General features: G+C 38.7%; 2 protein-coding genes across 11 annotated transcripts in view; one reads left to right on the top strand and one right to left on the bottom strand.

The window, feature by feature from the left end:
- The window catches only part of LOC308083909 (serum paraoxonase/arylesterase 2-like), a 16,481-nt gene extending 12,172 nt beyond the window's left edge, over window positions 1–4,309 (top strand). The window contains 2 exon segments of the mRNA XM_080426326.1: window positions 1,104–1,232; window positions 4,112–4,309. Coding sequence (XP_080282452.1) covers window positions 1,104–1,232; window positions 4,112–4,273 — 291 coding nt within the window. The 3' untranslated portion in view covers window positions 4,274–4,309.
- Window positions 4,310–8,351: 4,042 nt separating this feature from the next.
- Window positions 8,352–23,745, bottom strand: LOC308084819 (potassium channel subfamily K member 5-like). Of its 10 annotated transcripts, XM_080427730.1 has the most exons (8): window positions 23,510–23,745; window positions 19,454–19,565; window positions 17,890–18,056; window positions 16,562–16,730; window positions 13,694–14,099; window positions 10,357–10,974; window positions 10,105–10,149; window positions 8,352–9,879 (listed from the first exon to the last, which is right to left on the bottom strand). In XM_080427730.1, exons 1-8 carry the CDS (start codon window positions 23,696–23,698, stop codon window positions 9,777–9,779), a joined length of 1,809 nt encoding a protein of 602 aa, XP_080283856.1. In that variant the 5' UTR covers window positions 23,699–23,745; the 3' UTR covers window positions 8,352–9,776. The 10 variants fall into 10 exon arrangements, with proteins under 10 accessions (XP_080283856.1, XP_080283863.1, XP_080283861.1 ...); XM_080427737.1 differs by having other exon boundaries at window positions 8,352–10,482; window positions 10,699–10,974; XM_080427735.1 differs by having other exon boundaries at window positions 8,352–10,617; window positions 10,699–10,974.
- Window positions 23,746–26,311: the final 2,566 nt, after the last annotated feature.

The following is a 26,311-nucleotide window of genomic DNA, read 5'->3' on the forward strand; positions in this document are numbered from 1 at the left end:
TATTCTAATGTCATCTTATTTATATAATTACATGAAAGAAATTAATTCCAAGTCATGACGTTCACTGCTATGCTGCCCGAACCTCTATTGTTACATAATCGCCTAATCACAATTATTTGAGATAATCACAATTATTTTTGCATGATCGTTGTAATCTAGACTTGGCACCGTTAGTGCATAGTGGTGCCAAGTCTAGATTACAACGATCATGCAAAAATAATTGTAATCAACGACAAAAATGAATAAAATACAATAACCATTGGTATTATTGAAGGGGAGAAATAAGCGACCGAAGTTAAGTTTCCAAACCTTTTATGAGTTTATATATTGTATACATATGTATTTATACATATATTTTGTATATATATATTTATGTGTTTATAGACAGTGTCTCTATGTGATAACATAGAGGTGGATCATGTGACATATGTATTTATGTATTTATGTATATATATATATATATATATATATATATATATATGCTCGTGGGGTCTCTGTGTGATAACATAGAGGTGGATCATGTGACATATGTATATATATATGTATATATATATATATATATATATATATATATATATATATATATATATATATATATATATATATATATATATATATATATATATATATATATATATATATGTATATATATATGTATATATATATGTATATATATATATATATATATATATATATATATGTATATAATGTATTAACATATATATTTCTATGTGTTTATAGACAGTGTCAGTGGGCTCTCTGTGTGATAACATAGAGGTGGATGAGGTGACATATGTATTTATGTATATATATATATATATATATGTATATAATGTATTAACATATATATTTCTATGTGTCTATAGACAGTGTCAGTGGGCTCTCTGTGTGATAACATAGAGGTGGATCATGTGACATATGTATTTATATATATATATATATATATATATATATATATGTATATTATGTATTAACATATATATTTCTATGTGTTTATAGACAGTGTCTCTATGTGACAACATAGAGGTGGATCATGTGACATATGTATTTATGTATATATATATATATAATGTATTAACATATATATTTCTATGTGTTTATAGACAGTGTCAGTGGGCTCTCTGTGTGATAACATAGAGGTGGATCATGTGACCGGTGACCTGTGGCTGGGCTGTCACCCTAATGGATACAAGTTCATCACCAATGACCCCAACGACCCTCCGGGGTCAGAGGTCAGTCGTTATATAAAGTAGGAAACAGGCCAGTCTATGACATCATATCGATGAGGCCAGGGGTCAACGCACACACATCCAAAGGTCATTAACCCATTCCAACCGAGAACGCATCTGTGGCATTTTAAGATTTATTTGGCTATTAAAAAAACAGCAGATATAACAAGCTCATCTATGAGTTTGTAGATCTGATTTTATTTAGATTTTTTTTAATCGTGGAAAATGTGTGCAAATCTTTGAATATATTAACCCATTGAGACCTGAAGCCGATTCTACATGTCTCCTAAATCCCAACAGTTTTCTGAAAAACGTATGTTTCTATATCAGTGGTGCTCAATATTTTTCATGTCAAGGACCCCCAAAATGATATGTATTTGGCCGTGGACCCCCATCAAAATATGTTGTTCCAGGGACCCCCAGAAGCAAAGATTTTAGTTAAAAATGTTCGCTTTGAAAATATATATATTGAAAGATTTGCACACATTTTCACGAATGTTCAAAAATAGCAGATCTACAAGCTCGTAGCGCGGCACTCGGTGCCGCGCTATGAGCTTGTAGATCTGCTATTTTTTAATAGCCCAAAGTGTAAAATAATGCTTTTTAGCTCAAATCTAAAAATGACACAGTTCCAGGTCTTAATGGGTTAAAGCGAACATTTTTAACTCAAGTCTTTGCTTCTGAGGATTCTACAAATGTCTTCTAAAGGCGCGCTCCCACCGCACTTTTATTTTACCTCTGGGGCAGAATCTGCCAATGCTTTGTCAATGTAAAATGCGTGGATTCGCGCAAGAGCGGATCTTTCCGCCTGTCGCCCGTAGACCTTGTGTTTATCCGCTCTACACCACTTGTCCGTTTCTGCTGGAGGCGGGAGCTGCTTTTCCTCCTCTGTCCAATCGGGTGAGTGGAAGGCGGACCGTCCCGAGACTCAGGAAGCACCACGGTGCTCAAGGCAGAACTTTGCAGTGGTGGAAAAAGTACTCAAATTCTTTACTTAAGTAGAAGTACCAATACTGCAATATAAAAATACTCTGTTACAAGTAAAAGTCCAGAATTAAAAATGTACTTGAGTAAAAGTACAAAAGTATTGGCATCAAAATGTACTTAAAGTACCAAAAGTAAAAGTACTAAATATTTGAAAATAGCAGATCTACAAGCTCACAACGCGTCGCGATGCGACGCGTTGTGAGCTTGTAGATCGGCTATTTTCAAATAGCCTAGGTATAAAATAGGTTTAAAGTGGTTAATGTATGTTTCATTATATCATAGTTTATATCTGAAAAGTAACTAGTAACTAAAGTTTTCAAATAATTGTAGTGGAGTAAAAGTACAATATTTGCCTCTGAGATGTAGTGGAGTAGAAGTAAAAGTATCGGAAATTGGAAATACTCAAGTAAAGTACAAATACCTCAAAATTGTACTTAAGTACAGTACTTAAGTACATGTACTTAGTTACTTTCCACCACTGGGCAGAAGGCGGTGCGGGCTACGGGGGAGGGCCTTGAAAGTGAGTGACAGGGGGGGGTCACTCCCGTTTTTTAGAATCCGCTGGCTGCAAAAAACCTGTAGCCCCGCGCACAACCTGCGTTTAACAACAGCCGACCATGTATTGGTGGGAGCGCCGCCCTGACACAGTTTTTTGAAAAAACGTATGTTGCTATAATATCAGTGGTTCTCAAACTTTTTTCATGTCAAGGACCCCCACAAATGATATGCTTGGCTGACATGTAGTTCCAGGGACCCCCAGAAGCAAAGATTTGAGTTACAAATGTTCACTTTAAAAATATATTTATTCAAAGATTTGCACACATTTTCACGATTTTTCAAAAATAGCAGATCTACAAGCTTGTAAGTGCCGCGCTACGAGCTTGTAGATCTGCTATTTTTGAATAGCCAAAGAAATCTAAAATGACAGAGATGCGTCTCCGGATTGAATGGGCTAATACTAAATATTACACACACACACACACACACACACACACACACACACACACACACACACACACACACACACACACACACACACACACACACACACACACACACACACACACAGTGCATTTATAGATAGATGATTGTTTACATTTGAAGGACAAGTCACTTTATTCTCTTTATCTCTCTCTCTCTCTCTCTCTCTCTCTCTTTCTCTCTTTCTCTCTTTCTCTCTCTCTCTCTCTCTCTCTCTGTAAATGAAGGCTATTTAAATAAGCTCATTTACACTGTATCCAGTAGGACGATCATTCACAGTGAACCTGCTACATTGTTTCAGTTGAACGCGTTGAAACATTATGAAACAGGAAGCCTCTCAGCAAAGTGTTTGCTAGACATCCTGGACAGACAGAGCAGGGTGAAGACAACAGCTTTAAGGCAAAGGGAAAACTTGTATTACATAACCACACAGTAACACATCTCAACATGTCAAACACAGTTGAGCTGCTTCATTATGTTTCATTGTTTTTGAGACAGTTTTTTTATTCCGCGATTTTTGTAACCCATTTTTTTCACCCGGTGCCAATTTCCTAAGTGATCTAAGAGGTTTTTGAGACAGTTTTAAAGGGATAGTTCACCCCTAAAATGTTTTTTTTTCCTATTGATTCGTCACCCCATGGAGACTTGAATTCATGGATACATTTTAGTTTTTGTCTCATTCCTAAAGCCAATAACTTAATGACCGGCAGCGGTTCCGGTAGGAGACACAAAGAGTCTCCTTTGCGTCTCCTACCGGAACCGCTGCCTACCGGTCGGCTGGTCATCAAATTATTGGCTTTAGGAATGAGACAAAAACTAAAATATATTCATGAATTCAAGTCAAAATTATTTGTGTGAAGTATCCCTTTAATTTTGGTTGAGTGACTAGGTTTCTGTGTTGTTTTGTTTCCCAGGTGATCCGCATCCAGAACATCCAATCGGATCGCCCGCTGGTCACGCAGGTGTTCGCTGACGATGGCACGACCATCATTGGCTCGTCCGTCGCCGCCCCTTATGGAGGGAAGCTCCTGATTGGTTCAGTCTACCACAAGGCCCTGTCATGTGACCTGAAGTAGTGATTTTGTGCTTCATCAGAAAAAAAAAGAAAGGGAAAAAAAACACATGTGTGTTGATTATATGATGGACAAAATAACCTCTTTTTATTCTGTTTGCAAAGGAAATCACTTCTGGAATCATATTGTCTCATTTAAACCATTAAAACCTGGAACATTTTTAGATTTCTTTGGCTATTCAAAAATAGCAGATCTACAAGATCATAGCGCGGCACAGAGTGCAGCGCTACAAGCTTGTAGATCTGCAATTCTCTTCTTTTTTTTTTTTTTTTGCAAATCTTTATATATATTTATTTTATAAAGCAAACATTTTTAACTCAAATCTTTGCCTCTGGGGGGTCCCTGGAACAACATATTTTGAGATGGGGGTCCACAGCCAAATGCATATAATTTTGGGTGGTCCTTGACATGGAAAAGTTTGAGAACCACTGATTATAGCAACATGTGTCTTTTAAAAAAACTGTCAGGATTTAGAAGACATTTGTAGAATCTCCAAGAAGCAAAGATTTGAGTTACAAATCTTTGCTTTGAAAAAATATATATATTCAAAGATTTGCACATTTTCACGATTGTTCAACAAAAATATCAGATCTACAAGCTCATAGTGCCGCGCTATGAGCTTGTAGATCTGCTATTTTTGAATTGACAAATAAATCTGAAAATGACACAGATGCGTTCCCGGTCTCAATGATTTAATAATAATTGATACATATACAATATGTAAAATAGATGTATACAACAAACAATGTTAAGGTGTGTACCTCTCAGAGTTACACACCCACAAGGGTCCATTTGGTTCCTATAGTCCAGACAAACTAGCTCCACAACAAACTAAAAGTCCTGAGAAATCTTAGTTGAGGAAATATGTTTTTAATTGGCATCCATCCAAAATGGCCGCCAATTATGGTCTAAAAGCCATATAAAACGATGGTCCAATTTTCATTCATCTGAGATTTTCAATTGACTTCCAAATACATTTTGAGGAGAGGAATTCAGATAAAATCAAAAATATATATTTTAGCCATTTTTTAAAAACCAATATAACATAACTACAGGATGTTATTACCAGATATTCTAGCAGCATTTCACATCAAAGTAAATGTAACAGAATGTTTTTTCACCATACATCATTTTAATGAGTCCAGAACAACATACTAACATTCCTAAGACATCCTAGTTGCATAAGTATGTTTGATTGGCATCAATCCAAGATGTCCATCAATTATTGGTATAAAATGCCATAGTAACATTATGGTGAGTCAATGTCAACCCCCTCAAGGACCCCTGGGGGTCCCCGGACCTCACTTTGAGAACCACTGGCTCTTGACACATTCAAGCTGCACTGGAGAGTTTGACACATTACACAGTACATGGGTGACCTCAGGTGGTCAGTGGTGGTACTGCAGCGTTGCAATGACGGTCGTGGCAGTGATGGCTGTCACTCACACCCAGTGGTGGAAAAGGTACTCACGTTTTTTACTTAAGTAAAAGTATCAATACTGCAATGTAGTAATACTCTGTTGCGAGTAAAAGTCCGGAATTCAATATTTACTTGAGTAAAAGTACAAAAGTATTGGTATAAAAATGTACTTAAAGTAACCAAAAGTAGAAAGTACTCATTATGCAGAATGTCCCAAGTGTCACAAGTTTTCAATTGTATACAATCTTTTGAAAATAGCAGATCTACAAGCTCACAATGTGTCGATGTAGATCGGCTATTTGAACTATTTGAAAATGTTTTTAAAAAATAGTAAAAATGGCAAAGAAGTTTAGGGATAATGTGTAATTAAGGCACCCTGAGTCTAATGATCATTACAATGGTCTGATGGGAAAGACAATATTTCAAAAAAAGATAAGCAGTATAACTTGTTATGTACAGTATATGGACAATCAAAATATGTTGAAAATATTACATGTTGATGTTTTTATGGTGTCATAATTAAACGTAATGTTCATACTGTATGGCACGCTGACTATTAAATAAAAACATCACTTTCGAGGTTGAACTCTGTGTAATAATCCATATAATAATCCATAGTGTGTTTACTATACATAATGTATGTGAATGTTCATTGTGGTCTGTAGTAAACCCAGTGGTGGAAGTAATAGTCATAGTAGCAATTACACAATGTATCACTTACCACTGGTAAGTTACCAGTGAAACTTAAAAGTGTGTAAACGTTTACTTCAAAATCATTGGCATCAAAATAGTACAAAAGTAAAAGTAGTAAACATGACAAACTTAAATAAATGAATAATAATAAAACAAATACGCTATTTTCAAATAGCCACGTCAAGTCTAAAATAAGGTTTTCAAATAATAATATGAATCCAATAAAGTAACTCTATTGGTTGTTTTCCTTATCTATATCTCCTCTGTATCTACCCTGTGTTTCCTTACTGCTGAACTCTGCGTGATGATCAATAAAGATTTATCCATCCATTCAATCCCTTTGATCACCAAAACATTTCTAGTTTTGCTTTAAAGATCTTTCTTTAGTTCATAGTTCAGCTTTGAACAATATTCATCTGCTGCATGTACTACCTCCTCTCACCACATGGGGGCACTAAGGGACAGGTCCCACTGTGTGGGACCTCTTCTCAAGCTAGCTGCCTCGTTAATTAATCTTAATTGAGCTTAATTAACCATCAGCCAACAGGGTGTCTCGTCAAAAAGAACCTATTTTCATGTATTTGGCCACAGACCTCATCTAAAAACATCTTAAAAGATGTTCCAAATGTATACACAAAATTTGAATCAAGATTTTTTTTTTTTTACATTGCAGATATACAAGCTCACAACGTGTGTTATTGCATCGTGTCATGAGTTTGTACATCTGCTATTTTCAAATAGCTAATATGTATATAGGTTTAAAGGAGTAGTTCACCCAAAGAATGACTTATTTTCTATCAATTACAAACCTCTTGAAGCCTTGAATTCATGGAGATGTTTTAGTTTTTGTCTCATTCCTGAGACAATAATTTAATTTAGATAGTATCCGGTACGAGACACAATTGAGTCTCCTACTGAGTAACCGAGTACTTCTACATTGCAGTATTGATACTTTTACTTAAGTAAAACATTTGAGTACTTTTCCCACCACTGACAGTACAGTAGGTCATCTTTAATGAACAGGAGACTCACACTGAGGTTCCAGACCTTCTTCTAGAAGTGAGAGCTGACCAGCACCTAAAGCACTATAAAAAATAACAACAACAACAACAACAACAACAACAACAACAACAGAAATACATGTAACCAAAGGATATAAAATACAAATAAAAACATAACATTATAGTATTAAAGGAGGAGTTCACCCAAAAAAATACTTATTTTCTATCAATTACACACCCCATGAAGCCTTGATTTCATGGATTTATTTTAGTTTTTGTCTCATTCCTAAGACAATAATTTGATGACCGTGTGTATTTCCGGTAGGAGACACAAATAATCTACTTTGTGTCTCCTACCGGATACATTAGCCGGTAGGAGACGGGAATCAAATTATTAGCTTAGGAATGCGACAAAAACAAAAAATAATCCATGGATTCAAGGCTTCATAGGGTGTGCAATTGATAGAAAATACGTAATTTTTTGGGTGAACTCCTCCTTTAACACTAAACATTTAAAAACATGAGCAGGACATAGACAGTCCATTCATCTTAAAATCACATGATCTACATTAAAGGGATAGTTCACCCCCAAAGTTTTTTTTGGTCTCATTCCTAAGACAATAATTTGATGACCAGCAGCGGTTCCGGTAGGAGACACAAAGAGTCTCTTTTGTGTCTCCTACCGGAACCGATGCCTATCGGTCCGCCACAAATTATTGCCTTAGGAATGAGACCAAAAAAATATAAATATATCCATGAATTCAAGTCTCCATGGGGCGACTTTTTTTGGAGTAATTTTTTGGGTGAACTATCCCTTTAAGTTTTGTCTGTAATTAATTCCATGACTGAGGTCTTTGATGAAACAAACTCATCATCTTTGCCTCTATCAGTTCCAACAGCAGGTACAGTAAAATGCAACCCTTTATGAAGTAAAATGTACAGTAGGCCTATATATGTCTGCTGTGTGAAAATACAAACGTAACATTAATCTACACAGGCATCTTACGGTACACCTAGAATGACTTTACAAATACACAAATATACCAGAGTTATATTCCTGGCAGTGTGAGGGATGTTCTACAATCTACACAAACACACTGAGGGTTCCTGTGATTTAGAACTCTATGCACAGCAGCCATATTGGAAAGAAATTGGGCCTCTTCCTTACTTCCTTCACAGGTGTTATCAATGATACTAATGAAGGCTCTGTTCCAATTAGTGTAGAACAGTGGTTCTTAAACCCCATAACTCTGAGAGTGTACGAATGGAACCAAATGGACCCGTAAGAGTTCCATGTGTACACTCTCAGAGTTACACACCCGCAAGGGTCCATTTGGAACCCTCTCAAGGAACCATGAGGGTCCCTGGACCACATCTTCTTTCTTTTATCTAAGATTTGTTGGGACTTTTTCTGCCTTTTATTCATAGTTTTACAGATGGACAGGAAACAGGGGATGGAGAGAGACATGCGGCAAAGACCGCCGGGAACAGGACTCGAACCCGCGGTGCGCCGTCAGGCTATATGAGCCTAGGTGCCCGGACCGCTGGTCCCTCATTAGTATCATTGTAACAACCAGAATGGAACAGAGCCTTCATTAGTGTCATTGTAACAACCAGAATGGAACAGAGCCTTCATTAGTATCATTGTAACAACCAGAATGGAACAGAGCCTTCATTAGTATCATTGTAACAACCAGAATGGAACAGAGCCTTCATTAGTATCATTGTAACAACCAGAATGGAACAGAGCCTTCATTAGTGTCATTGTAACAACCAGAATGGAACAGAGCCTTCATTAGTATCATTGTAACAACCAGAATGGAACAGAGCCTTCATTAGTATCATTGTAACAACCAGAATGGAACAGAGCCTTCATTAGTGTCATTGTAACAACCAGAATGGAACAGAGCCTTCATTAGTGTCATTATAACAACCAGAATGGAACAGAGCCTTCATTAGTGTCATTGTAACAACCAGAATGGAATAGAGCCTTCATTAGTATCATTGGTAACACCTGAGAAGGAAGTAAGGAAGAGGCCCAGTTTCTTTACAATAATATGTGAAGGAAGTGGATCCAAGTGGAACACAGCTTCTTTTTTTTCTATTTTTCTTTTTTACATTTCCTGAAAAGTAACAGTTTTGAACATACAAGGTTTCTACCTGACAGCAACCATATATAAACTGGGTGGAGCCTGATGGTTGGCAACCGTACAATAAAGGCCTTTTATTTTATTTTTGCCTGGCGTACTCGTTACAATGTTTCTTGTATGATTTAACCCTTTACAAAGAGCACCCGTCTTCAGTTGGATACATTTACAGAGCTCCTGTCTGTTAACGTATGCATAAATTAGACTTTTACTAAATTGTTATTTTTTTCAACAAAGAACCTTTTTTAACCTTTCTCATCTTCTTCCTTTATGGGATTCTCCTCCGTCACCTTGGAGATGGAAAACCTGGAGGCCTCCCTGCCTTCAGGAGACTTTTGGACATTACACCTAGATGTTTCATCTTCAGAAGACTGGCCATTCTGGACATTAAACCTAGATGTTTCATCTTCAGAAGACTGGACATTCTGGACATTAAACCTAGATGTTTCATCTTCAGGAGACTGGACATTCTGGACATTAAACCTAGATGTTTCATCTTCAGGAGACTGGACATTCTGGACATTAAACCTAGATGTTTCATCTTCAGAAGACTGGCCATTCTGGACATTAAACCTAGATGTTTCATCTTCAGGAGACTGGACATTCTGGACATTAAACCTAGATGTTTCATCTTCAGGAGACTGGACATTCTGGACATTAAACCTAGATGTTTCATCTTCAGGAGACTGGACATTAAACCTAGATGTTTCATCTTCAGAAGACTGGACATTCTGGACATTAAACCCAGATGTTTCATCTTCAGGAGACTGGACATTAAACCTAGATGTTTCATCTTCAGAAGACTGGACATTCTGGACATTAAACCTAGATGTTTCATCTTCAGGAGACTGGACATTAAACCTAGATGTTTCATCTTCAGGAAACTGGCCATTTTGGACATTAAACCTAGATGTTTCATCTTCAGGAGACTGGACATTTTGGACATTAAACCTAGATGTTTCATCTTTAGGAGACTGGACATTCTGGACATTAAACCTAGATGTTTCATCTTCAGGAGACTGGCCATTTTGTACATTAAACCTAGATGTTTCATCTTCAGGAGACTGGCCATTTTGGACATTAAATCTAGATGTTTCATCTTCAGGAGACTGAACATTTTGGACATTAAACCTAGATGTTTCATCTTCAGGAGACTGGACATTAAACCTAGATGTTTCATCTTCAGGAGACTGGACATTTTGGACATTAAACCTCATTGTTTGACCTCCAGGAGGTTGACCATGCTCCTGGTCTTGGTCATGTGATCCAGGAGGTTGAGCATGCTCCTGGTCATGTGACCCAGGAGGTCCACAGCCGACATCTTCAAACCCACCGCCGTTCTGCGTAACCTCCATGACCAGACCTTCATCTCCATCACTGTCCTGGAGGAGACCTTCCTCTGGGCGGATGAAGACCTGGCTGACGCTGAGCCTTCGTCTCCTGCTGCAGGGTTGATTTGGACAAAATAGAAAATATTCATGTAGTTTTAGTCAGTAGTCTTTTGAATGACATTCCACTTTAGTCATGTTGGTCATGCTTTAGTTTTACTCTAGTTTTGGTTGGCTAAATGTCTCAAGATTGTAGTCGACTAAATCTACAGTCGATTTAGACTACAATGTTATTTTGGTGGTGCCGTGACGGCGTCGTAATGCCTGATTTATCGCTAGCTGCGTGCTGAAAATAGCCGATCTACAAGCTCACAATGTGTCACGCTGCGACGCATTGTGAGCTTGTAGATCGGCTATTTTCGGAACGCAAAACCCCCCCCCCCCCCCACAACCAAGCATAAAATGACTAGTCTTAGTTCTACTGGATCTCTGCTCCACTAGTCTTAGTTCTACTGGATCTCTCCTCCGCTAGTCTTAGTTCTACTGGATCTCTTCTCCACTAGTCTTAGTTCTACTGGATCTCTGCTCCGCTAGTCTTAGTTCTACTGGATCTCTTCTCCACTAGTCTTAGTTCTACTGGATCTCTTCTCCACTAGTCTTAGTTCTACTGGATCTCTTCTCCTCTAGTCTTAGTTCTACTGGATCTCTTCTCCACTAGTCTTAGTTCTACTGGATCTCTTCTCCACCAGTCTTAGTTCTACTGGATCTCTTCTCCACTAGTCTTAGTTCTACTGGATCTCTTCTCCACTAGTCTTAGTTCTACTGGATCTCTTCTCCGCTAGTCTTAGTTCTACTGGATCTCTTCTCCACTAGTCTTAGTTCTACTGGATCTCTTCTCCACTAGTCTTAGTTCTACTGGATCTATTCTCCACTAGTCTTAGTTGTACTGATCTCTTCTCCACTAGTCTTAGTTCTACTGGATCTCTTCTCCACTAGTCTTAGTTCTACTGGATCTCTTCTCCACTAGTCTTAGTTCTACTGGATCTCTTCTCCACTAGTCTTAGTTCTACTGATCTCTTCTCCACTAGTCTTAGTTCTACTGGATCTCTTCTCCACTAGTCTTAGTTCTACTGGATCTCTTCTCCACTAGTCTTAGTTCTACTGGATCTCTTCTCCACTAGTCTTAGTTCTACTGGATCTCTCCTCCACTAGTCTTAGTTCTACTGGATCTCTTCTCCACTAGTCTTAGTTGTACTGATCTCTTCTCCACTAGTCTTAGTTCTACTGGATCTCTTCTCCACTAGTCTTAGTTCTACTGGATCTCTTCTCCACTAGTCTTAGTTCTATTGGATCTCTTCTCCACTAGTCTTAGTTCTACTGGATCTCTTCTCCACTAGTCTTAGTTCTACTGGATCTCTTCTCCACTAGTCTTAGTTCTACTGGATCTCTTCTCCACTAGTCTTAGTTCTACTGGATTTCTTCTCCACTAGTCTTAGTTCTACTGGATCTCTTCTCCACTAGTCTTAGTTCTACTGGATGATTTCCAGTTTTTTCCATTTAGTGGAGATGATTTCTCCACTAGTCCCTCCTTGACATTTTAGTGTAGTTTTTATTTGTTGACGTAATTGTCCAAATATTGAGTCCATAGTTTTAGTCATCAAAGCTTAGTTTTTATTTAGCCTAGTTGTTATCTAGTCAGTGAAAAAAGCAGATATAAGAGTGGACACAAAGGAAGAGTGGGCACCTCGATTGGCTATTTGTAGCAATTGTAGAAATAGACCATAATTGGCGAATGTTCAATCATGTTCTAATCATGTATACTTTACTATACATAAGATCATTTAAAAAAAAAAGAGTGGTCTAACCTGCGTGGGGAGTGGTCTAACTGACCTGTGTGGGGAGTGGTCTACTGTAACTGACCTGTGTGGGGAGTGGTCTACTGTAACTGACCTGTGTGGGGAGTGGTCTAACTGACCTGTGTGGGGAGTGGTCTAACTGACCTGTGTGGGGAGTGGTCTAACTGACCTGTGTGGGGAGTGGTCGACTGTAACTGACCTGTGTGGGGAGTGGTCTAACTGACCTGTGTGGGGAGTGGTCTACTGTAACTGACCTGTGTGGGGAGTGGTCTAACTGACCTGTGTGGGGAGTGGTCTAAGCTGTGTGGGGAGTGGTCTAACTGACCTGTGTGGGGAGTGGTCTACTGTAACTGACCTGTGTGGGGAGTGGTCTAACTGACCTGTGTGGGGAGTGGTCTAAGCTGTGTGGGGAGTGGTCTAACTGACCTGCGGGGGGAGTGGTCTAACTGACCTGTGTGGGGAGTGGTCTAACTGACCTGCGGGGGGAGTGGTCTACTGTAACTGACCTGTGTGGGGAGTGGTCTAACTGACCTGCGGGGGGAGTGGTCTAACCTGCGTGGGGAGTGGTTTTACTGAACTGCGGGGGGAGTGGTCTAACCTGCATGGGGAGTGGTCTAACTAACCTGTGGGGGGAGTGGTCTGATCTGCGTGGGGAGTGCTCTTACTGACCTGCGTGGGGAGTGGTCTAACTGACCTGCGTGGGGAGTGGTCTGATCTGCGTGGGGAGTGGTCTAACTGACCTGCGGGGGGAGTGGTCTAACCTGCATGGGGAGTGGTCTAACTGACCTGCGGGGGGAGTGGTCTAACCTGCATGGGGAGTGGTCTAACTGACCTGCGGGGGGAGTGGTCTAACCTGCATGGGGAGTGGTCTAACTGACCTGCGGGGGGAGTGGTCTAACTGACCTGCGGGGGGAGTGGTCTAACTGACCTGCGGGGGGAGTGGTCTAACTGACCTGCGGGGGGAGTGGTCTAACTGACCTGCGGGGGGAGTGGTCTAAGGCCAGGATGTCGCTGCAGCTCTTGGACCGGCCCACCTCCTCCTCTGAGGTCAGGGTTGCCTTCCCTGCCCTGGCCCGCTCGCCGATCTCCTTGATGACCGTGCTGTAGTCCTCCTGCTCCTCGGACAGGAAGTTGAAGATGTCGATGACGGTGGGCCGGGCCGTGGGGGGCTTGTCGTCGAGGAGGAGGGGCCGGGTCTCCGGCTGCAGCGGCGGGAAGCGGTGTTGGTGGCGGTGGCGGCGTTTCCTCATCACCTTCTTGTGGGCGGAGACCACCATGTGGACGTTCCAACTGAAGAACAGAGACAGCCAGGCCAGACCCATGTAGATCCAGAGTTCTACACCGATACGGTAGAGTCTGGGGTACGTCATCTCTGGGTTCACCCCTATGATACATATATATATATATACATTATTATATACATATATATAACTATAAACCCATTTAGATCCATAGTTCTACACCGATACGGTAGAGTCTGGGGTAATTCATCTCTGGGTTCACCCCTATGATACATATATATATATATACATTATTATTATTATTATTATTATTATTATAATTATAGACCCATTTAGATCCAGAGTTCTACACCGATACGGTAGAGTCTGGGGTACGTCATCTCTGGGTTCACCCCTATGATACATATATATATATATACATTATTATATACATATATATAACTATAAACCCATTTAGATCCATAGTTCTACACCGATACGGTAGAGTCTGGGGTAATTCATCTCTGGGTTCACCCCTATGATACATATATATATATATACATTATTATTATTATTATTATTATTATTATAATTATAGACCCATTTAGATCCAGAGTTCTACACCGATACGGTAGAGTCTGGGGTAATTCATCTCTGGGTTCACCCCTATGATACATATATATATATATACATTATTATATACATATATATAACTATAAACCCATGCAGATCCATAGTTCTGCACCGATACGGTAGAGTCTGGGGTAATTCATCTCTGGGTTCACCCCTATGATATATATATATATATATATATATACATTATTATTATTATTATAATTATTATTATAATTATAGACCCATTTAGATCCATAGTTCTACACCGATACGGTAGAGTCTGGGGTAATTCATCTCTGGGTTCACCCCTAATATATATATATATATATACATACATTATTATATACATATATATAACTATAAACCCATGTAGATCCAGAGTTCTACACCGATACGGTAGAGTCTGGGTTCACTCCTATGATACATATATATATATATATACATTATTATTATTATAATTATTATAATTATAGACCCATTTAGATCCAGAGTTCTACACCGATACGGTAGAGTCTGGGGTAATTCATCTCTGGGTTCACCCCTATGATACATATATATATATACATTATTATTATTATTATAATTATTATTATAATTATAGACCCATTTAGATCTATAGTTCTACACCGATACGGTAGAGTCTGGGGTAATTCATCTCTGGGTTCACCCCTATGATACATATATATATATATATACATACATTATTGTGGGATCGCTAAAGCGATCACACTAATGTTATTGCCACTATTTATTATTATATCTTCCCACCGTTTTTTGACGGCTAACTAGTCCTTCATACTTTTAGCTACAAACTCCATTCCAACTCTACAACGTTCGGCCTACTCAGGACATATCGGCTACCATTTGAATTTTTTTAATCATTTGTACTTTCAGAGATATTTCACTTTTTACTTCTAAAAAACTCCCATTCATTTCAATGGAGAAATTCATACTTTTAGCTAGAAACTCCGTTCCAACTCTATAACGTTCAGCCTACTTAGGACATATTGGCTACCATTAGATTTTTTTTAATAAGTTGTACTTTTAGAGATATTTCACTTTCAATTGCCCAAAAATCCATTATTTTCGTTTTTTGACGGCAAACTAGTCCTTCATTATTTTAGCTACAAACTCTGTTCCAACTCTACAACGTTTGGCCTACTTAGGACATGTCGGCTACCATTAGAATTTTTGAAATAATTTGTACTTTTAAACCTTTTGAACCTTTAGAACCTTTCAAACATTTCAAACCTTTCAAACCTTTCAAACCTTTCAAACCTTTCAAACCTTTCAAACCTTTAGAACCTTTAGAACCTTTAGAACCTTTAGAACCTTTCAAACCTTTAGAACCTTTCAAACCTTTAGAACCTTTAAAACCTTTTACATCTTTCAAACCTTTAGAACCTTTAGAACCTTTCAAACCTTTAGAACCTCTTAAACCTTTCAAACCTTTCAAACCTTTCAAACCTTTCAAACCTTTCAAACCTTTCAAACCTTTCAAACCTTTAGAACCTTTCAAACCTTTAGAACCTCTTAAACCTTTCAAACCTCTTAAACCTTTCAAAACTTTAGAACCTTTCAAAGCTTTAGAACCTTTCAAACCTTTCAAAACTTTCAAACCTTTAAACCTTTCAAACCTTCAACTCTACTAACACTATCAATACTCAATACCATCAACATTCTTAGCGATCCCACACTGTTTCTTCAGGAACAGTACCTTCTAGTTATTATTATAATTATTATTATAATTATAGACCCATTTAGATCCATAGTTCTACACCGATACGGTAGAGTCTGGGGTACGTCATCTCTGGATATATATATATATATATATATATATATATATATATATATATATATATATATATATATATATATATATATAGCTCCATCCCTCCACAACCTACCTGTTACTGTATAATGTAATGCACATACTGTGTCTATACATATCTGTACATACTGTATCTATACATACTGTATAATGTAATGTACTGTATCTATAGATACATACCTGCTACATAGTCTCCAAAGCCCACCGTAGTGAGGGTGATGAAGGAGAAGTAAAGACCCTCCAGGTAACTCCATCCCTCCACAGAGATGAACACAAAAGGAGGGATGAGCAGGTGGACCAACAGACCCCAGCACAGGAAGACAGCCGTGCAGATGAACTGAACCTTTTTCTGAACACACACACACACACACACACACACACACACACACACACACACACACACACACACACACACACACACACACACACACACACACACACACACACACACACACACACACACACACACACACATTTATCACCAGTTAATGCACAGAGGTACCTTGTAATATTACAAAAAACAAAAACAGCAACAACACAGGACTGGTTTCAAACTACAAGGAACGCTATCTTGCCTTCCTGATGCAGATCACACCGTCTCTCACACAATATTCAGACATTATGCAGTTGATGAGGATATACAGTAGTCACATGTACAGTCAAAGCCAGATTACAGGTCCTTCCAACCAGACTCGATCTTTATCTGTGGTTCCCTAATACGTTTCCTCCTCATTGTCTGCACCATGACCATAATCCACTTACTGAAACTCTGTCACATATTCTGAATGGCTGCTATGTATGTATATAAGGGAATGTACATGGCTAGGCACGACAGAATTGTTGGTCTGCTAGTTAAGGACATAAGTTCATACGTTTCATCACCTGCCAAAATGTATAAGCACTCTTGTGTTTCAACTGCCATGTTCATGTGCAATAATGAAAATGATGCCTTTTCAGATGTTATAGCTAATACACCAGATGTTGTTGATGAGGACAGTAGAGAAGTAGGATGTACATTAAACCACAGTCTTGAAGAGGCATTCCTTACTAAGATGCTAAAGTACCAACGTCTTAAGGATGCTATTATACAGCTTGGTTACAAATGTAAACTGCTTGTGTTCATATGTGGAAGCCTCTTTAATGTCCATAAACTAGTTGTGAGAGACCTGCAGATTTCAGGAATGACCAATAAGCCCAGAGCTGATAAGACATTGGATACATTGTGTTCAGTGTCTGTGATCATAATTGTCAGTCAGTCACCACATCATGGAGGAGACGATGCTTCCTGTATCCATGATCTGTATCCTCAAACACTTGTTGAGTTTGTGCATCTACTACTGTTTGTGTTCAAGAATGTCTTGTTACATGTGAACGCAAATAAAGATGTTAAATGTGTGCGTGCGTGTGCGTGTGTGTGTGTGTGTGTGTGTGTGTGTGTGTGTGTGTGTGTGTGTGTGTGTGTGTGTGTGTGTGTGTGTGTGTGTGTGTGTGTGTGTGCGTGTTCTCACCACAGAGAGTCCTTTCCGGATCAGAACCTGGGACAGACGTTTGGCTCTGTCCCCGAAGAAAGATCCCAGTTCAGAGATCCAGACCAGACACAGAGGGATCCCACACAGTCCATACAGGATGCAGAAGATACGGCCGCCTGAGGTCTTAGGAGCTACGTTACCATAACCTGTAATATGATTATACTATATGTTATTACAATACAACACTATATGTTACCCTAACCTGTAATATGATTATACTATATGTTATTACAATACAACACTATATGTTACCCTAACCTGTAATATGATTATACTATATGTTATTACAATACAACACTATATGTTACCCTAACCTGTATGATACAATATAATATGTTATTACAATACAATACAATATGTTACCATAACCTGTAATATGATTATACTATATGTTATTACAATACAATACAATATGTTAACATAACCTGTAATATGATTATACTATATGTTATTACAATACAATACAATATGTTAACATAACCTGTAATATGATTATACTATGTTATTACAATGTTATTACAACACTATATGTTACTATAACCTGTTATATGATTATACTATATGTTATTACAATACAATACAATATGTTACCATAACCTGTAATATGATTATACTATATGTTATTACAATACAATACAATATTTTACCATAACCTGTAATATGATTATACTATATGTTATTACAATGTTATTACAACACTATATGTTACTATAACCTGTTATATGATTATACTATATGTTATTACAATACAATACAATATGTTACCATAACCTGTAATATGATTATACTATATGTTATTACAATGTTATTACAATGTTATTACAATACAACACTATATGTTACCCTAACCTGTATGATACAATATAATGTGTTATTACAATACAATACAATATGTTACCATATAGAAGATACGACCACCTGATGTCTAGGAGCCATATAACCATAACCTGTATAATACCATGAGTTATGTTATCATAACCTATAGGTTATGATAACATAACTCATTGTATGTGAGTTATGTTATGTACACACACACACACACACACACACACACACACACACACACACACACACACACACACACACACACACACACATTGTGTGCGTGCGTGTGCGTGTGTGTTAGTTTTAAACTTTATTCACTTCATAACTCATTAACATGTCTTTATGGACAATCAGACTCAGTGTCCTTCATTACAGAACTATAATGAACTATAACACTTATAACTGTGAGTTCCTTCTTCCCTCTGTAATGTTTTTAGTTCAGTTTATTATTCTCTAGAACCAGCAGAACTGGTTCTGATTCAAAATACCGCTCCTATGTACGTAACACTGTGGTTGTTGTGTGTTGTGTGTGTGTGTGTGTGTGTGTGTGTGTGTGTGTGTGTGTGTGTGTGTTTGTGTGTGCATGCGTGCGTGCGTGCCTGCCTTCGTGCGTGCGTGCGTGCGTGCGTGCGTGCGTGCGTGCGTGCGTGCGTGCGTGTGTGTGTGTGTGTGTGTGTGTGTGTGTGTGCGTGTGTGTGTGTGTGTGTTAGCTACACACCTATAGTGGTGACTATGGTGGCAGCGAAGATGACAGAGTTGCCCCAGTCCCAGCTGTTGATGGATCTGTCACCGGTGATGGTCACTCCTTGTCCCGCAGCGTCTGACACCACCTGCAGGGGGCGCAACACCTGTGTCACACGTCTGCACTGGAAAAACACTGAACGCTTTAATGACCCCCCAGAACCCACCTCCTCCACCCAGCACACTTTGACAAGCAGGGGTCTTCAATAGGGGGGGTCCGGGACCCCTAGTGGGTCCTCAGAGTTACTACAGGGGGAGGCGCCAAATCCTTGTGTGGTACGTAGGAACCTTCTTCTTTTTTTTTACATGAACCACTTGAATCATCCCTATTCAGAGGAGAACTTAAGCTGAAAATAGCAGATCTACAAGCTCACAACGCCTCGCGCTGCGAGGCGTTGTGAGCTTGTAGATCGGCTATTTTCGTCAAAGAGCGTTAGTGTAAAAGAGCAGACCAAGTACAGAGCCAAAGGTCAAGTTTAGTGTTGAGGGTTCACCCAATTATTTTTTTATCAATCACACACCCCATGAAGACTAGAATTCATGGATGTTTTTTAGTTTTTGTCTCATTCCTATAAGACAATAATTTGATGACAGGCAGCGGTTCCAGTAGGAGACACAAAGAGTCTCCTATGTGTCTCCTACGGGAACCTGCCTGCCTTCCGGTCCGCTGGTCATCACATTATTTTCTTAGGGATGAGACAAAAACTACAAAATATCCATGAATTCAAGTCTCCACGGGGTGACTGATCCATAGAAAATAAGTAATTTTTTTGGGTGAACTATCCCTTTAAGTTGGAGCAGAGTTTGGGTCAATAGTCATGGTCTAAATGTATTGAAATGTATTGTTTCTTTGTCTGGCTCTTATTTGTAGTTGTACCATTGCTGTTTATATTGTTTTTGTATTGTTTTGCACTGCCCCCCCCCCCCACACACACACACACCTAACACTAAAGTGTTCAAATCATTGTAGTAGAGTATTTAGTTACCTCTGAATCATAGCACCCTAAAGACAGATTTCTGCATGTAAGTCTGTAGTGTGTTGTAGAGATCTAGATAACTTTATAAATCTACTGTAGTGATCTAGTTAAAACATGTAAATCTATTGTAGTGCATCTAGATAACACATGCACTTCATTCACTTCACCCCCCCCCCCTCTCTCTCTCTCTCTCTCTCTCTCTCTCTCTCTCTCTCTCTCTCTCTCTCACACACACACACCAGCGTTGCCATGTCTGCTTATTATAAGTGACTTTGGGCTAGTTTTTCTGTTCAGTTGCTTGTAGATTGTTGATAGTTGCGGGTTGCGTTTTTTTTGGGCTTGTTTGTAAAATGTATATTCGGGCTTGTTTCCTAATGTTGTTTTAAACAGAGGTTCTCAAACATTCTCATGTCATGGACCCCCAAATTAATATGTATTTGTCTCCGCCCCCTATCTAAAGACATGTGGTGCCAGGGACCCCCCAGATTTGTGTTGTTAAAATGTTTGGCTTGTTTTGTTGAAGAACAAATGAGAAAAGAAGCGATGCGTCACGTTGTGAGCTTGTAGATCAGCTCTTTTCAAATAGCTGATATATTAGGTTTAATAAAGTGCTCATGTAGACTACAGTCGCTTCTTTTGGGCATGTTTTCATAGACCTGGTTGCTTATTCATCTCGCAAAATCTGGCAACGCTGACACACACACACACACACACACACACACACACACACACACACACACACACACACACCACACACACACACACACACACACACACACACACACACACACACACACACACACACACACACACACACACACACAGGAACAGTCAGACACGCCCTGTGCAAATATTTGTGGTTTAACACTCTACTGTGTGTCACAATGTGTTGGACAGGTAGACTCTTGTCTTTATGAACAATATAGTGTTTCTTATCAACTTTATTCACTTCATAACTTACTAACATGACTTTATAGTGTTTCTGATTCACTTTATTCACTTCATAACTCACTAACACGACTTCAATCAGACTCAGTATCCTTCATTACAGAACTATTATGAACTATAACACTTATAACTGTGAGTTCCTTCTTCCCTCTGTAATGTTTTGAGTTCAGTTTATTATTCTCTGGAACCAGCAGAACTGGTTCTGATTCACAATAACGCTCATACGTAACACTCTGGTTGGTGTGTGTGTGTGTGTGTGTGTGTGTGTGTGTGTGTGTGTGTGTGTGTGTGTGTGTGTGTGTGTGTGCGTGTGCGTGCGCGCTTGTGTGAGAGAGAGACTAGTTTTGTTACGTTTATTCAAGTTCCAAACAAAAGCCATTCTTTGGTTTCCGACGTACAAAGAATCTTTTTTGTGTTATCATTGCTACAACAAAGACATTTTACTCTTGTGTACTCATACATGAGATAACAAACAAAATGTTGATCCTTCTGTTTATTGCTTTATCCGACGCAATGTTTATAGAAAGTATATATTTTACGCAAAGACAACAACAGTGATAGACACACCATGCAAGGAGAGACTAAACTAAACAAAACAAAATGAAAACTAACAGTCAAAACATTTGACCAAACATAGGTTTGGTGATAGTTTCACTGACATTTACATTTAAAAGGACCTCCCATAACTATGAGAGTGTACAAATGGAACCAAATGGACCCGTAAGGGTCCATTTGGTTACATTTGTACACTTTCAGAGTTACAGACCCGTAAGGGTCCATTTGGTTCCATTTGTACACTCTCAGAGTTACAGACCCGTAAGGGTCCATTTGGTTCCATGTGTACACTCTCAGAGTTAGAGACCCGTAAGGGTCCATTTGGTTCCATGTGTACACTCTCAGAGTTACAGACCCGTAAGGGTCCATTTGGTTCCATTTGTACACTCTCAGAGTTACAGACCTGTAAGGGTCCATTTGGTTCCATGTGTACACTCTCAAAGTTACAGACCCGTAAGGGTCCATTTGGTTCCATGTGTACACTCTCAAAGTTACAGACCCGTAAGGGTCCATTTGGTTCCATGTGTACACTCTCAGAGTTACAGACCTGTAAGGGTCCATTTGGTTCCATACACTCAGAGTTACAGACTCAAGGGATCAATCACTGGTGTATAATATAAATCGTGTGACATTCATTCATAAACACTAACAGTAGTTATTCTTCTACTTGCCTTGGAATAAACTACCATTACACCTAAAGACAGGCAGCCTCTGTAGATATTGTACTGTAGCTTTAAATTGACTTATTTCTTCACTCTTTTAGTTGAGTTGATTTATTTTAAATCTCTGTGTTGTTATTCATGTCCTCACTGTTTTGCCTGATTCACTGTCTTTGTTTGCTATTATTTTCATGTTGTTTTAATGTTGTTTTACGCTTTTTGCTTTTCTTTTATGCTTTGTTGTGAACTTATTTTAGCTTTTTCTGTAAAGCACTCTTTGATTTATTGTGGCTCTGTAAAGCACTTTGAGATGCAATTCATGTCATGAAAGGTGCTATACGAAGAAAGTTTATTATTATTATTATTAGCAGTGGTGTAAAGTAACTAAGTACATTTACTCAAGTACTGTGCTTAAGTACACTTTTGAGGATTTTTTTTTTACTTTACTGGAGTATTTCCCATTTTGCAGTACTTTCACTTCTACTCCACTACATCTCAGAGGCAAATATTAACTTTACTCCACTACAATTATTTGAAAACTTTAGTTACTATAGTTACTTTTCAGATATAAATTATGATATTATGAAACATACATTAACCACTTTAGCACTATTTTATACATGGGCCATTTGAAAATAGCCAGATCTGCTATTTTCAAACATTTTAGTACTTTTACTTTTGGTACTTTAAGTACATTTTGATGCCAATACTTTTGTACTTTTGCTCAAGTAAATTTTGAATTCCGGACTTTCGCTTGTAACAGAGTAGGCTACTTCTACATTGCAGTATTGATACTTTAACTAAAGTAAAACATTTGAGTACTTTTTCCACCACTGATTTATGAGTCATATTTCCACATTCATAAACTGTAGTAAAAAAACAGACGGTCCTCACCTCCAGAATGCTCTCCAGGTCGGTGGACGTTAAGCAGGAGTGAGTCCTCAGAATGCTCCTCTTCGTCTCCACATACCTGGCCGAGGCTTCCTCCCAGTTGGGCTCCTCCAGGATCTGGAAGATGGCCGCTCCGATGGACAGGAAGAAGATGATACATGACGTTAGGAAGGGACCTTTGTCACCGGCCATCGTGCTACCTGAGCCTGAGATGCATCCTGTGGCTTCACTCACACACACATACATACAGGTAGGAGCTGTGAGAGGAGCCAGGGTTAGGAGCTGGTAGGAGGGGCTCTCAGGTAAGAACTGTGGAGGTGTGGAGGTAGGAGGGGCACTTGGGCAGTGGTGTAAAGTAACTGAGTACATTTACTCAAGTACTGTACTTACAATTCTGAGTTTTTTTTTTTACTTTACTGGAATATTTCCAATTTTCAATACTTTTACTTCTACTCCACTACATCTCAGAGGCAAATATTGTACTTTTACTCCACTACAATTATTTGAAAACTTTAGTTACTGGTTACTTTGCAGATATAAATTATTATATTATAAAACGTTCATTAATCACTTCTGCCCTATTTTATACATAGGCTATTTTCAAAAAATTTTGTACTTTTACTTATGGTACTATTTTTATGCCAATACTTTTGTACTTTTACTAAAGTAACATTTTTAACACGGTGACACGTACAGGCCCTTTACTTGTGACAGAGTAGTTTTATATTGTGGTATTGCTACTTTTACTTAGGTAAAATATCTGAGTACTCCTTCCACCACTGCACTCAGGTAGGGCTGTGGAGCGGGGGAGCTGCTGGTAGGAGTCAGTAAGAGTTCATTTTTGTGTTTGTTTTTCCTGCATAGTGCAGGACAGTTGTATATGTATATATATATACTATTGTATACTTACTGTCCTTCTGTATTGACGGCGCTTCTTGTTGACTTTTTCTTGCCTTGTATTGCTGTATACGACAGAACTTTCTTTCCTCACTCTTTACCTGTCTAGGAGCTGGCAGGAGGGGGTAGTAGTCTGTAGGCGGTAGGAGTGGTTAAAGTGTGTGTGTGTGTGTGTGTGTGTGTGTGTGTGTGTGTGTGTGTGTGTGTGTGTGTGTGTGTGTGTGTGTGTGTGTGTGTGTGTGTGTGTGGCTACATTCCAGGCTGTGACCTCATGGCCTGTAGCTACATGCATGCCTGCTACTGACACAGACAATAGACAGCCGTGTAAACTGTAAAGGTAGATTAGGATAGCCTACCTGTAGGTGAGCCTACAGGTAGGTTTATATATATATAACTCTCCCTTCTTATGAAGGGCATGTCATTTTAGGCAATTTTTCTAAGAATGCTGGCTCAAATAGTTTGAAATCCACTGATGATGCATTGATGACATATAAACCCACTAAGAAAACATCAAGCAAAGTAAACACATTATAAAATGAGCATTAAATAGCATTAAACAAAAGAAGGAAAAATAACAAATACGATTTCCGTGCAAACGGCAAACAAGAGGATTTTAGTTTGTTTTGTCCTTTGTCATCACATTGTTATAAATATATATATTGTTATATTGTTATATTGTCATTGTTACATTGTTATTTATTGTTACATTGTTACACATCTTACTGTAGTTTTGAATACAAACAGTAATGAAAAGCATGTTGTGTCACTTCTGAACGGGAAACACTTTACCCCATAACCTGTATGAATAAAAATACATTTTAAGAATTATTATGAATGAGCGTGTGTGTGTGTGTGTGTGTGTGTGTGTGTGTGTGTGTGTGTGTGCGTGTGCGTGTGCGTGTGCGTGTGCGTGTGTGTGTGTGTGTGTGCGTGTGCGTGTGCGTGTGCGTGTGTGTGTGTGTGAGACAGTTGGTGTTATCAGCCTCCTGCAGGCAGAAGGCTGGTGGGTGGAGGTTTCTGTTCTGTATACGATAATAAACACACAGTGCTTACATTCACTCTGTAAAGACACTTACACTAATAGAATACAGACTATGTGGTCATTTCACAGCATGTGTGTGTTTTTACATAGGAGTTTATTGAAAACCGTTGAAGTATTGGTATCAAAATGTATTAATGTGATGTCGTGGAATTCTGGATCAATCGGCAATCAATAAGGCACATAGGAGTCGAGACAATATTCTAGGTGGATGTGGTTATGCTTTATGTACATGATATCATGGTCAGAAGTACATCAACACTCATGTCAGTGGTACGGTAGTTCTGCCTGGAGCTCAGGGCAGAGTTATCATAGTTATACTGTAGCTGCCTGGAGGACAAACTGAACCATAACAAGATAGGCTGTACCAAAACAATAGCTGTCAGGCCTAGTGGAGACATCAAGGCTCTTACAAGCTGACACATATCATAATGTATTGTAGAAGTATTATAAAGGATGGTATGATATAAAGGTTAGATATAAGCAGCCATATAACTTCTTCCTCAGTGCCAAAAGTAGAGAGTACTCATTCATTATGCAGAACGCCCTATTTCATAACCTTTGAAATGTATGTGTACAAAAATCCTTTGAAAACAGCAGATCTAATAGCAGCTTGTAGATCTGCTATTTTCAAATGGCCAAACTGTTTATAGGGCTGAAGTGGTTAATGTATGTTTTGTAATAATAATCTAAATCAAAGTAACTAGTAACTAAAGTTTCCAAATAATTGTCGTGGAGTAAAAAAAGTATGACATTTGCCTCTGAGCTGTAGTGGAGTAGAAGTAAAAGTATTGAAAATTGGAAACACTCCAGTAAAGTAAAAGATACCTCAGAATTGTACTTAAGTACAGTACTTGAGTACATGTACT

Source organism: Gymnoscopelus braueri (assembly GCF_963280865.1).
Source record: "Gymnoscopelus braueri genome assembly, chromosome: 4".
Taxonomy (NCBI): Eukaryota; Metazoa; Chordata; class Actinopteri; order Myctophiformes; family Myctophidae; genus Gymnoscopelus; species Gymnoscopelus braueri.